Source organism: Lepisosteus platostomus, chromosome 3, assembly GCF_059453375.1.
Source record: "Lepisosteus platostomus isolate fLepPlt1 chromosome 3, fLepPlt1.hap1, whole genome shotgun sequence".
NCBI classification, from domain to species: Eukaryota; Metazoa; Chordata; class Actinopteri; order Semionotiformes; family Lepisosteidae; genus Lepisosteus; species Lepisosteus platostomus.
Genome location: NC_142613.1, coordinates 79,878,715 through 79,892,479, shown reverse-complemented (window position 1 = coordinate 79,892,479; position 13,765 = coordinate 79,878,715). Strand labels below are relative to the sequence as shown.

The 13,765-nt window shown below is 38.5% G+C and overlaps 1 protein-coding gene across 3 annotated transcripts in view; it reads right to left on the bottom strand.

Moving 5' to 3' along the window:
• The window catches only part of cep85l (centrosomal protein 85L), an 86,538-nt gene that overhangs the window by 45,688 nt on the left and 27,085 nt on the right, over nucleotides 1-13,765 (bottom strand). Inside the window, exon 1 of one of the 3 annotated variants that reach the window (XM_088627028.1) lies at nucleotides 94-181. The exons of the other annotated variants lie outside the window; for them this stretch is intronic. Coding sequence (XP_088483154.1) covers nucleotides 94-166 — 73 coding nt within the window. The 5' untranslated portion in view covers nucleotides 167-181. Of the gene's footprint in view, nucleotides 1-93; nucleotides 182-13,765 lie in introns of those variants that run through there. 3 annotated transcript variants of the gene reach the window in all.

Genomic DNA, 13,765 nt, shown 5'->3' with positions numbered 1-13,765 from the left:
CTGTTTAAAACCATATTTCATATTGATGAAATATGCAGAAATATGTTTTCCAGCTCCTACATCATATGAAGTAAATATTAACATATTACATACATAAACTGCCCTGCAGGTATAGAGTCTTGCTCCTAGGAAATCTTGACTCATATGAACAGCGTACCTCATGCATTAGTTATAAGATGCTTGCCACATCACAAAAGACTTATGTAAGAGCTTTATGATGCTACTAGATGATATGCATCCTAGGAAACAAACAAACAAACAAGCAAGCAAGCAGCAGATGTCCAACTACTATGCTTTCTTTAAGGCGCCATACAAACTGGAAAAGCGGTATTGAATTTGATACAATAACAACAGTTAATGAATCAACCTGAGCCCTAGGCACAGTACTTCTCATTGATGTGTCACCTTTAGTTTGGGAAAGAGAGAAATACCTTGTGTGGCATCCCACACCAGTTTCTTCAAAGGCCCAAATTACACGTGATCACTGTCCACAGAAATATGCACATGTCTTTAGACTATTTCTAGAAATGCAGAGTGAAAAATATTATACGAACATATACCAAGTCCCATCTAGCTTATGTTTTTAGCAGTTATTTTGGGTTTAGTACTCTCCTAAAAAAGGTGGTGGTGTCAACATAACTTGATACGGTCACAATGCACAACATCTTTTGTACAGTAGTGTGCCCTGTTCTTTTTTGAAAAGGCACTTTTCCTTAGATCCAATTTGAGTCCTCTGGTGCGTTTCATTGCTGATACTGAATAAACTCACTGGGTAACTTAGTCAATGCCTTTTTGAATTACGATTAGTTTAAATCCATTCATAGTGTTCTCTGTTCATAACAAAAAAACTATACTATACTTACTAGACTTTACTTTTTGTATTGTGGCAACAAAACCTGAACAGAATATTTTAAAAATTATACACTTTAAATACAATATTTCTGATTTTAAATTCTAAAACTTTTGCTAGATATCTTAACGTTCTGTTTGCCTTTTTTCTTACGTTCCAACATTACCTAAAATGTTGTGTTAACATAAACACTACAATCTTTTTCATCGGTAACTTCTTCAAAGTGTTGGTCATTTGTACTTGTAGTTTTTTCTACTTGCACATAACTCTCTACTTGTCTATATATAAATGTCATCTGCCATGTGTCCAAAAGTCTTGTCTGTCTAAAACCGTGGTTCTCAAACTGTGGTACAGGTACACAGAGAGCCCCCAGGTGGTATGCCTGACGACCCTGGAAATGTATTGTGTACACTGAAAATTTGGGAATTAAAAATTGAATAATTAAAAATCATTTTCATCTGTAATTTACTTAATCGGTTTCAGGAAGCTTGAGGCATGTTTTCATATTTTCTATTTTAATAAAATTAGTTTATGCGTCAAATACGCAGCCTACGTACTTACAGTAGCTACGTCATACAGGTCGCGCTAACACTGGAGTGGACACAAGGGCTGCTAAAAACAAAGTATCGCGTTTCGGACCAATGGCACTCTGTTTATAACATGTACACTTGTTTTCTAGGCATTAAACAGGTCTTAATCCAAATACATGCACTTCTCTGAATAGCTGACATCTACAATTTAAGAATCAATATTTTATAAGGAACTATTTGAAAACCTTAATAGATGTAGATGCAGAGTTTATTGTCATATGTACACGTACATTAGAATTCAGAATTGCATGGATCTCTCGGGACATACACAGTACACAGACAACACCACACAATGTAGAGCGTACATTACAAACATAATAAATAATAACATGTTATAGTGTTGTGGGGCAATAAATATGTAGCAGTGAAAAAAAACATGGCAAACCATGCAAAAAGAGGCCCTGCAGTCAGCTGTTGAGGATGTGCACTGCAGTAGGGTAGAACCTGTTCTTAAGCCTAGTGGTCTGTGCTTTAACAGTGCGGTACCGCTTGCCGGAGCGCAGGGGGGAGAACAGTCTGTGGCCGGGATGGCTGGGATCCTGAATGATGGATTGGGCTTTATCGTGACAGCGGATGGTATGAATCTCACCAATTGATGGTAAATCACATCCTATAATCCTTTGTGTCATTCCCACAACCATAATATGCCGTATCATATGCTCTGTTTGTAGTACAGCTGTTGTTTGTCCAAAGACTTCTAACAAGTTTGTTAATTAAGACCTATTTTTCCTTAAGCCACTGTTAAGCATCTGCCTCTTCTGTTCTAATACTATTATAGATCAAAATCTCTCTTCCTTAGTGAGCACCTGAGCAATATATTAATTCCCCTTTTATCTCTGCAATACTTCATCTTTTACAATTCTTTTGACATTGTAATACCAAAATATCTTTTTAACCTTTATCACAATATTTTCCATCTCTAAGCATTTTTACTATCCATTTTGATCTGCACTAGAAGCTTATGAAATTCCTTTCCTTTAAAGAGATCCTGTTCCTTATTAATGGCTTTATAAGGTATTTCTTTCTCCCTATATTAAACCACAGGAGCCACAGGTTTCCAATTTCAGATTTGCTTATACCCGGAGAAAGTCTGTTCTGCACCTCAAGTATAATATCTTTAAACTATTACCATCCAATCCAATGATTCCACAACCATCTTACCTCGTTCTATCTACTTCATTTAAACTCTTTCATATTCTTAAAACTGTAAACCATTTTTGAACTCTACCTGTAGAGATTTAAAAGGTACAGTACTTCATATCATGTTACGATAGTGACTCTCGCTTCTGACTTCCTTACTCTGTCTTACCTTGTGTGAAATCGGGACCATCTCACTAAACACAAAGCGAAAGTGATTTTATGTGGTTGTTTAGCTGACTATGCAACTAGTCTAAGACCTGATATATGAAATCACATCAGCAAATAAGTCAGTGGATTGACTATCACAGTGGCTCTCGGGAGGAACTTTTAAAGTAATACAGACATAGTCAAAGTTAATTTCTTTCATTTATGACATGCATTTTTTTTCTTCAGAACTAGACTGTCGTATTGTAATTCTTGAAATATGCGAGAAGTTCAAGCACACATTCAGGTTCACTTTATGTCCGACAGAAATCAAAATTCCATGAAAAAATTAAGCGATGCAATCTAGTTTCAGACTTCAGACGCACCCATGATCAAGAATATTCTCACAAAGGAAGTACGGACTTAAGCAGAGGAAAAGATCAAAACTTTCTTTCAAGTTTTCATACAGTATGTGATGTTAAAAACACAAATCTGTAATGCAGCACATCTTGAAATTCATAGGCAAGAGCTGCAGGAACCTGACTTAGAAAAGGAGTGAAGGTGAAAACTGCTGAGGGAACATGCAGAAACCTGGGGGCGGAAAGCAGGAGCTTCTGCCTGCTCAAGATCAGAATATGCAGAATATAGAGGCAACATGAGTCAGATGCGTGTGGTTTCACCCACAAGTATCTGCCTGCTTCTCACACACAGTAATCCTTTCCACAGGGTTGCACAGCTACGCTGCCAGGTATATTTACTGGACGCAACATGAAAATATTAATCTTTAAATATATTCATGAGGATTGTAAATACAATAAAAAGCTCACAAAAACTTCGAATGGTTAATTAATAGTCAAAGTTTCTGAAGAATTGTTTTCCGATGTAACCTTTATCTCGAGCGCTGTGTTCTGTTAAAGAACTGTTAGCCTACAATAGGGGATTGCAGTAACATGACAGTGTATTCCCTTCCTGTAAACAGACCTTTCTTTACTTCCTATGTTGTAAACCTCAGAACAGAGTAGAGTGACGCAACAAGTAAAGCAGTAGAAAGGAACCAGCTGACAAAAATATCAGAATATTTCCCAACATCTCTCTCCAAAAAGAGAATCTTCCAGAAGAAACAAAGGGAAGCTCCTGAGACTGTGGAGGAAGTATGATCTGCATCGGAGACAGCAGGCACCGAGAGCAACACCCTGCACTCGACAAATTCCAGGGACACAAGTGAGCTGACAGCAGCTGGGAATGGGCTGCATTAAACTGGGAGGGTCAGTATCTTTCAGAAGACATTAGAAGACCATGGCAGAAACAACTCTGATTCCACTTTCTTTCAAACCTTAAGTTGGCATTCATCACAGCCTAAAGTTAATGATTGATGAACGTTTTTTTCCCCCAACTAATACTTTAAATGCATATATTTTAACAAGTGCAGCATTTCATACCACAAATTAAGGTCTTCGTAATATACTGTATGAAGCTTAACTTACACAATAAAAGACACTTGCAGTTGTTTAACATTTTCACCTTTTGGTTTCATTTCTCAATACTTTTATCCTGCTGGGTCAACAGTTCGTGACACAGACTAAAATCCCACCCTCTTGTCCTTTACACAACATCCTTGATAATAAGGAGCCTCAACCCTTCCTTTATCATGTCTGTGATGTTCGGTGTCTTTTGCCCATACAACCGTTAATAAAACAAATATTTCAGATTACAACTGCCACTTGTGTTATCTACAGAAACTGCTGATTAGCAAACAATAAAAAATAAGAACAAGCCCCAGGTCAAATAAGCATTAAAAGCTCAGACATAGCAAAATAAATTTATTATAAGCTACATCATGAAAGCCCTAATTGCAAAATTAAGGCAACTTTTCTCAAGCTGCTGTTCACATACATTTGACTGCTATTGATTAGTTTGTTCTCTCAAAAACGCATTTAAAAACAAAATGGGCAATGTTTAGACTTCAGGATCATAATACACACCCGTGACATTTATTCCACACTATTGTACAGCAACCAATGAGTATTCTCCTTCAAAGATGAATACCTGAAATTAAGTATTCAAGGGTATTTTTCCAGCATGGAAACGAATTTTCTATTTTGTTTTCATTTTTTGAAAATTATAATAACTGAACTTAACTTTTTACAACAAATATAAAAAAATGCTGGTAAATTAAGGTGAGAAACCAAATCTCAGAACTCCCACTAAGAGCTCTGAAAGCCTGTCAACAAATATTCAATTTGTTGATACTTTCGAATGTCAGGCAACTGTAGAGCAGCTGGTATCTACAACATAGAGATGCTTTGTGCTGTAAAACATTCCAGCTTGACAAAACTTCACCCAGGGAAAGATATTTAAGGCATATGGGAAAAACTCCTCGTATGTCAATTCAAATACAAATATAATCTTACAGTAGCAGGGAAACAAATACAAGGAATTTGGACTACAGAAAACTGCAGAAATCACTTTGGAAATTTGTTTTTTTGATGTTTTGCTTTGTGTGTTTATTATTGTGTAAAATGAGTTGCTTTTATAGTGTTAAAAACACTGTAAAACACAGAGAACCACTTCATAGATTTCTTTCTGTACATGAGGCTGAAGGCAGGCTACAGCAGGAATTCATGGACTTTATTACACTAATTGATAATGATACAACTACAAAAATGAGGTTGGGAAGGAAAACAGTATCATACTTTCCTTATATAGTCAAGGGCTCTATTTTAACATTTCATTTTTAAAGCAGAGGTTTTAAGACTGCTGAATCGCTATTCTTAGTGAATGGCTTAAATGGCCTAAAATAGCACCATCTGGGTTTGATTTGCACTGTAACAGAAAAACACTTTGTATCTGAAGGAACTGGGCTGTTGCTGGCCATGTTTGGTTTAAAATATTACCTTGTATTACTTAATCCTCCCAACATACTGCAGTTAAGCCCCCCTCATAAACCACATTCCTTTTTATTATATACGTAACAATAGAATTCAGGATTATTCCCCATTTTAAAGTACATGAATCTTTAATGATGTCTTCTTTTTAAAGCCAAAAAAGGCATATGCGTAATGTGTGTAAATGTAATGAGTTTGTGATGTTTTAATAATGTATTTCTTCAATGGCAGTGATTTAGCGTTGAACTCCCTCACAAATGTGTGCAGGAATGTTGCGCGAGCATTCAATGTGGTGTCAGTGTGTCACGCAGAGGAGATGGTGCAGTTCCATTCTTAGTCTCTCTGCTGTTCTTGATCAATCTCCCCGTCTCCTCTCAGTGCACAGTGACTCCCCTCACCCCCGAACCACAGCCATTACACTCTCCCTCGGTGCTTTATCCAGCAGCTGGTTTATTGGTACCATAAACTTTGCATTTTTTAGGTTGACTCAAATTAAAAAAATATATTTTTTATATTATCAGAGGAAAAAAAAGAGAGGTATGAGTCATTAAAGATTAACTTAAATCAAAAACAATAATGTTACTGTGCTGCCAGAATCCATCTCTCACTTTTTTCCCCAATTTGTGTCCCAAGATTTGGACAATTTATGTAAATAATAAGCAAACAAAATCATCTTGCACAATCTGAAATAATGTGAACATATCAGCACATCCAATAGTTTCCCAAAAGGTATGGAGGCAATGGAAAATTTTACTTTGTTGTATTTGAGAAAGTTCAAATTTAATGAACAAACTTAAGATGTTATTTCATCTCATTAAGCATCTTTTTAATGTTTTCATGAGTTACTGGACATTAACTACAAAAGTCATTAATATAGGTACTTCTACTAGTGCTACACTGCTGCACACACCAAGTTATTTCTATTTCTTTTCTTCTTTGTTTCTAGGTGAGAGTCTTATTCCTCAAAGATCTCTTATGTCAGTAAATATATCGTCTACATTTTAAACCATATTTTAGAACTGCATCATCCAATTCAGGGTCGCTGGGGAGCCAAAGTCTCTCCCGGCAAGTAACAGGTGAAAAGCAGACACAGAGAGACATACACTCACACCAGGGCCAGAGTTTCCACAAGCTAATTAACATACTACTGTGTCTGTTGATGTTGGGAGGAAACCAGAGCACCCAGAGGAAACTCATGCAAACACCACACAGACAGCAGACAGGACCCCAGGTCCAGAACTGACCTCAGAGCCCCAGCACTGCAAGGCAGCTCTGCTGACTAATGTGCTGCTGTGCCACCCAATATCCATTAACCACAGTGGATACTGTATACATATACTTATACTGTGTTATTTCTTCTTCTTTTTCCTACACAAATTAAGATGCATGGCCAAATTTGTTTTGCCTCCAAGAATTATGAACACTATCCTAGCAGTCCTGGTACAGTATGTGTTTTATAAGAGTATAGTACTGGGACGTGATAAATACTTTATTCAACATGCCAAACCATGTGAAGCGTCAATAGTTAAATGAAGAGATTTGGCATAGCTTACATGCACTGTCACAAGACACCCTCAAATAAACAGCAAAGAGGACAGAAGAGTGGAAAAGGAAAGTTTAGTCAGTGATTGCTGGTCCTTAAACACAGTGTTGCCTGTCTTTTCTTCTTGCTCCTCCCCCGTGAAGCACTCGGCTCTGGGACTCTGTGACTGAAGGGAAGACATTCCATGGCTCCTGTGAAGCAGCTCATGACGACCAGGCACCGCACTGGCAGGGTGTAAAACTGAGACTGTCCCCAAGCACTCGCCTCATTAGCACTTAACGAGCAACACTCGGGTTTCAGACTGACATGCAGACCAAGGAGGAGGCGCCAAGAAGGCTGTTGCCAGAAGACAACACGATGCACTGGGCCTGAGTGTGATGCTTCTATGTCAGAGAGCGCATGCTTTTTACAGTAGATTCAGCTGTGAAGCAGGACGAGTTTTAGAAAATGAATTGTGTTTCATGGCATTGAATGACACCTTGTTTCACATTTTTCACTGTAATCCATAAAGAAGGAGAGTGAGCAGAGCAGGACAATGTCAGAATGAGGAATAGAATAAGAGGACCACATCATCAAACCCATGCATTAGTGGGGGGGGAGGAGGAATATAGGAGCTTGATTACTGGGTTTGTGGAGTGGTGTCATCTTAACCATCTCCAGCGAAACACCAGCAAGTCTAAAGAAATGGTCATGGACTTTCGAAGGAATAAGTCTCCGCTGAATCCTGTTTCCATCCAGGGTGAGGACATAGAGGGGGTGCAGTCCTACAAGTACTTAGGGGTACACCTGGATGATCAGCTGGAGTGGTCTGTTAACACTCATGCCCTGTTCAAGAAAGGTCAGAGCCGACTATTTTCTTAGGAGGCTCAGGTCCTTTGGTGTGTGTGGAACACCGCTACACATTTTTTTATGAATCAGTGGTGGCAGCAGCCATCTTCTACACTGTTGTGTGCTGGGGCAGCAGCACCATGACAAGATATGCAAATAGGCTAAAAAAACTCATCAATAAACTTGACCCCTGGAGGTGGTGGCTGAGAGGAGAATGCTGACCAAGCTCACAGTCATCATGAACAACACCTCTCATCTGCTACATGGGACTGCTATTAGGCAGCGGAGCACTTTTAGCACAGGATGCTCCAGCTATGGTGTTCAAGTGAACGTTTCCGCAGGTCTGTCCTCCCGGTGGCTGTCAGGGTGTATAACACTGCCCTATGCTAGGACTGCTAGCCCTTCATCTACTCGTCTATGGACAGCATGTTGCTCCATTGTACTTTCTGGACACTCAATCTGAATATACCTATGCACATTTTGCACATATTTTATTTTTTTACAGTGACTATGAGCATATTTTGCACACACCTAACTATGTATTTATTTTATATTTATTTTGTATTACTGTACGTATTTTAATTTTTGGTCTATACTGATGTCTGTTTTTGCTTGTCTTGGGCTGGCCTGCTGTAACACCTCAACTTCCCTTCGGGATCAATAAAGTCTTATCTATCTACATCATCACATGACTCAGGTGCTAAAGAACAGGTTCCCCAAACACAAACGCAATTCACCAACCAGGGCAAATCTCCATCAAAACGTGTTGTAATACAGTACCTCCAATTTACTTCTTATCCAATAATCACAACATGCAAATGTGAGAGATCTGCACCTGAGAGACTAATGAGAAACACTTTTCACTATACTATGCACCCGTGTAAGTATAATGACAAATAAAGTTTAACTGAATGAAAGAACAAGTCTCAATCTTCTTCTTTGTGAACCAATTTTTAGATTTTGTTTCCTCAAACATAAGAAAAAGGTAACAAGAATTTTTCCCCCAGCCCACAACTTTCCTCATCCATCTCCAGTCCATCCAGTGCCCCAGGCCAGGGCAGTTACAAGAAAAGCCCCGTGCTGGTGATGGCAGTGCCAGCCTCCATGGCCCCGCTGGGAGAACAGAGCCGAGCGGAAGAGAGCCCCACGCCAGGGCAGGGGAGGCATGTGGAGACAGAAAGGCAGCGCCAGTATTTTTTTAGCCGCTGTCAAACCAACCAGCCAACCACATCAGCTACTGTCAGTGTGAGAATCAACATCACAGTTTATCATCTAGCAAAAGCACCAGGTGAGAACAGGAATGATGGACAAAGAGGGTGAATCCGTCCTCCTTCCATAACTTAACGACTAGACAGAGTACGGGGGGCTACGGGCTAGCTTCGCATGACACAGGAGTGCACAAGTGCTCAGGTACACTTATTATGTGAAGAAAAGCTGTGGATAGTGGATAATGTGATTAGCATTTTTGAAAGCAGAATTTATAGTGTCTCTATTCAGAGAGTAACCAATGCTGAGGGTTTACATGAAGCCTGGAACAAAGACATGAATACAGGAAACAGACCTCTTTGTTCTGCCCCTTAGGACAAACAGACTGCACGAGGCTTACTAGCAACCACACCTCCCAGAGGACACTATAATTACACACTGCAGAAATGCACAAAAAAGAGGAATCAGGAAGTTTGTATTGCAATTGTAAGCCATCATTAATTGAGCAAAAACCATCATCATTTTTAATTTTTGTAAAAATAAGGATTCCTTTGTGATTCCAATGTAGAGCAAAGAAAGAATTACTTGTATGAAGTTTGTGATTATAAAGAAGAGAAGAATCAACATGGAAGTCTTCTATGAGATGGGGCAGAAAATAAATTAAAAATAAAGTTATGCAAATAAAATTAATCACTTATTCAAACCAGCCTCCTACCTAACATGTCAAGCTAATAACATAAGGGGGAATAGGCAAATCACAGAACTTAAAATCTTGAAAAGAAGCTCATTCATTTTCATTTTACATTTTTTGTTGTAGAGGTTGTTTACCATGATGTGACGGCACTTAAAGGTGAGAGTAAAAAAAACATTTTATTCTACTGCTTTGACCATAGTATCAGAAAAACAACTGAAACTGACTGGCAGGTACAGGTCCTGCATACTGTTCAGATGGGAGTTAACAACAGGGTGTTGGTGCCACAATTTAACCTTCCTAAGATTCCCCTTAATTCAACTGAAGCCATTTCTCATTTCTGGATCTGATTTGCTGTGCAGTGAGGCTGCTGGCTCACAACGACTGCCGCACGTGAAGCAGACCCTCTCCTAAATATAAAGCACTCTGAGATCCTAAATCTGATCTGAGATCTGAAAACCACTGTATAAATGCTTTATGAATAAAATCTATAAATACAATGACAACACCAGTGTTTCACAAAGTTCAAATGTATCATGGTACACAAATCCGTGATCCGTATCACTGCTGTCTGTTTGTATTCTTAAAAATGTCTTGTGTTTTTACTTGGGAATGTTTTCAGGATATCCTTTGACTACCTATTTGTTTTAATACCGTTTATAACTCCAGACTAAAAATACCTGCTATATTTGCCTGTTCTTAAATAAAAGATTCTCTCTCATCTCTATTTTTATATTATTTTCCTAACTTAAAATGATAAAAGAATCTGGTGCATTTCCTTCCTCGTATAAGTACTGCTGATTCCTCAAAAATGTGGTTCCCAAACAGAACCACTGTATTTATTTGTACAGAAGTGCAAACATCTCTTGCCAATTTATGTCTATGCAATGGACTAGTAATGACCTAGTGTGACAAGTGTAAACGTGATCACATTCATTAAGAGCAGCTTCATTGTTTAAAATGTTGTTACCAGAAACTGTGCAGTTCAGACTGATGTGAACTAGCCGCCAACTTGCACTGCCCCCTTAAAACCCAGAAGAAACAGTCAGGAGAAGATCATCATCATGTTTCGCTTGTCTATTTGAAAGCATTGTTCCCTGAGCTCAAGTCATAAGAACACCAAGTGCTCAGCATGTAGATTTATATGCAACATGAGTTAAAATCACCAAAAATAGTTGATTAGGACAGCCATTCAAAAAATGATTATAATTCCTGCAAGAAAAATCTAATGTTGCTCTATATATACACAACACCCTGAAGGCCACCTCTCTGTAAGAAACGAACAGGCCACAACCTGGAAGTCGGAGACTGACCGCAATGAGAACTGAGCTGCGATTTGGTGACCTTACCAAACCACCACATCTGTCCGATCCAGACTGCCGGGGCTACAGCACTGAACTCCAGGAAGAGCTAACCCACACGTCAGGAGCACAACTGCAGCTCGGGTGGCATGAAAATGATCTGCTTGCTTGGAGAACATTCTAGCGTAACATTATCAACTGACAGACAACATATCCATGTTTTCTGCGTCAGAGAACTAAAGATCTCGCCGAGGAGCAGAGACAGTGGCAGAATGACTAAGTACCCAATAAGTTGCGTGCAGACATCGTAATGGACGTATGGGGACGTAATGTTCCCTTTAAAATGTGATTGTAATATTTACTTTGAATATTTGGTGCACCAGGGTGAATTCTTTTTCTGTTGCATACTGGGTATATAGTGTACAACTGTTCAAAAGATTACAAGCACAAAGAAATTCTCTTTTGAAGATTTCTTCAACCCTTTCATTTCTCCTTCCAGTCCATGGATTTCATTGTTGTATTCCATTAATGTGACCCTTTTATTTCAAGAATAGGTCTTATGTATTCATCAGATGCAGAATTTAATTATGACACATAAAATAACGCATGTTTAATCAATTTCATGCCAGTCACTCAACACGAGTCAAAAAAAGGCACTAACTGCATTATGTCAGTAGGTGTATTCAGTTCCTGGCAAAGTTGTAATGCTAAATCTTTCTAGGGCTACAGTAACATGTTGGGCTGATGGGCACCTATCCAAGACCATGCTGAAATTCGAGATGGAGACAGGATATGGATTTTCAAGACATTTAGGAGCATTAGGCAGGATGCTTAACAGTCAGAAATGCTATTTCAAACCTTAAGCTAATTTTGGAGTAAAATATGCAATAATTCATATTTTATCTACATTGACAGCAAAGCCTTTTATCCACGATCAATAGTCTTCCAAACATATTTATGTGAAAAAAAATGTTAAGAGGGTGCGTGTACTGTTTTTCTTAAGATTACAGTGTAGCATAATTTTATGCAATTCCCTTTTAATAACCTACCAGTTACGTACATCAGAAAAACAGGATATGAAGAAATCTCCAATATTCAATGTACTAGCAGCACAGTATATGAACATAAATAACTGCATTATATGACGTTTTATACACTTTAATTGGTAAAAACTGTTTTATAAACTAATTTTATAAAGTCCAGTTTTCATTGCTTCCTAGATTGAGCTATGAACGCCTTTTTTATGATGCTTACCACATGACATCTAATGACTGTACTGAGATAAATTCTCTCTTGAAGTTGTTAAATACAACTTTATTGCTTGGCACAACAGAGAAATTAAAAATGTTAATATGAAAAAATCTGTTCATCACTAATACACATACTGTATGTCATTGGTTAACAGATCCTGCATCCCTGCAACTTATAACACAGAACACAGTGAGCCCACTGGCACAGGACTACAGTCACTGCAGCAATAATCCAGCAACACTGATTGCAAAACTGAACCCAGGGTGAAGACAGATGGTCACTCTCGCTGATGTATGACTCGATCTTTAATCTTCGAGTGGTATTCACATTTTCATGTAGTCTTCTAATGAGTATTGTTCTAATGCTTCAAAGAAATGGTCCTAGGTGGTGTTCACCACACATTAATATTCAAGTCAGAAGTCAATTGTTTATCCAAAGAACCAGATTGACTTTACACAGTGAAATGAAGAGCCTTCTCACAACTTGTAGGAAATCCTATTAATTTCATTTTCACAGTTTCAAATCCTGAAATTAACAGTTACAACCCTGTGCAATCCTAAGCACCACAGTAAAAGACTCACTTGCTGCAGTTACCTTTTATAATGAAAAACATCTCATTTACTCTCAAAGTATACGGTAATGTGCCGATCCAGAACAAATGTAGTCATCTGCCAACAATAAAGGATGAGTGCACTTTAACGTGAACATACAGTAAATGTGTTCCAGCAACTATATTCACAGGAGTCTTCTGTATGAACAGCACTGCCAGCTCATCCTTACCGACTCAAAGGGGAAGAAGTCCTCAAACGACATTGGACAAGCTAAGACATGCCCTGCGATCCTGAGCAGAAGGTGAGCTTCACTTTCAGAAGACAAAACAAGACTGTACACGTCACAACGACAATGAGACAAAGGAAAAGATCTTGCTTCGCCATGTAGGCTATTATTTATACTATTAAATGAAAATGCACTTTACATACTTAATACTTAAGATTTACAAAATATTTTTTTTTAATTGTAAAAATAAGAACATTGTTGATTTACAAATGTTCTTTTTAAATATCTTGCACGCACTGGAGTTTTTCAGTCTTGAAAAGTCTTTTCTTCAAAAGTATAAATTGTAGCTGGCCAAAAACAGAAGGTATTTCTTTACACAATGGGGCTCTTGGCATGTGGAACAGACACCAAGAGGCTCAAACTGGAGTTGGATCGCAAACTGGAGCTCCAGAGCCAGAGCCAGGCTGGAGTTGGGGTTCCTGATCAGCTCCAGAGTCAGGTAACCTCCAGAGCTGGGGTTCCTGATCACCTCCAGAGTCAGGTAACCTCCAGAGCTGGG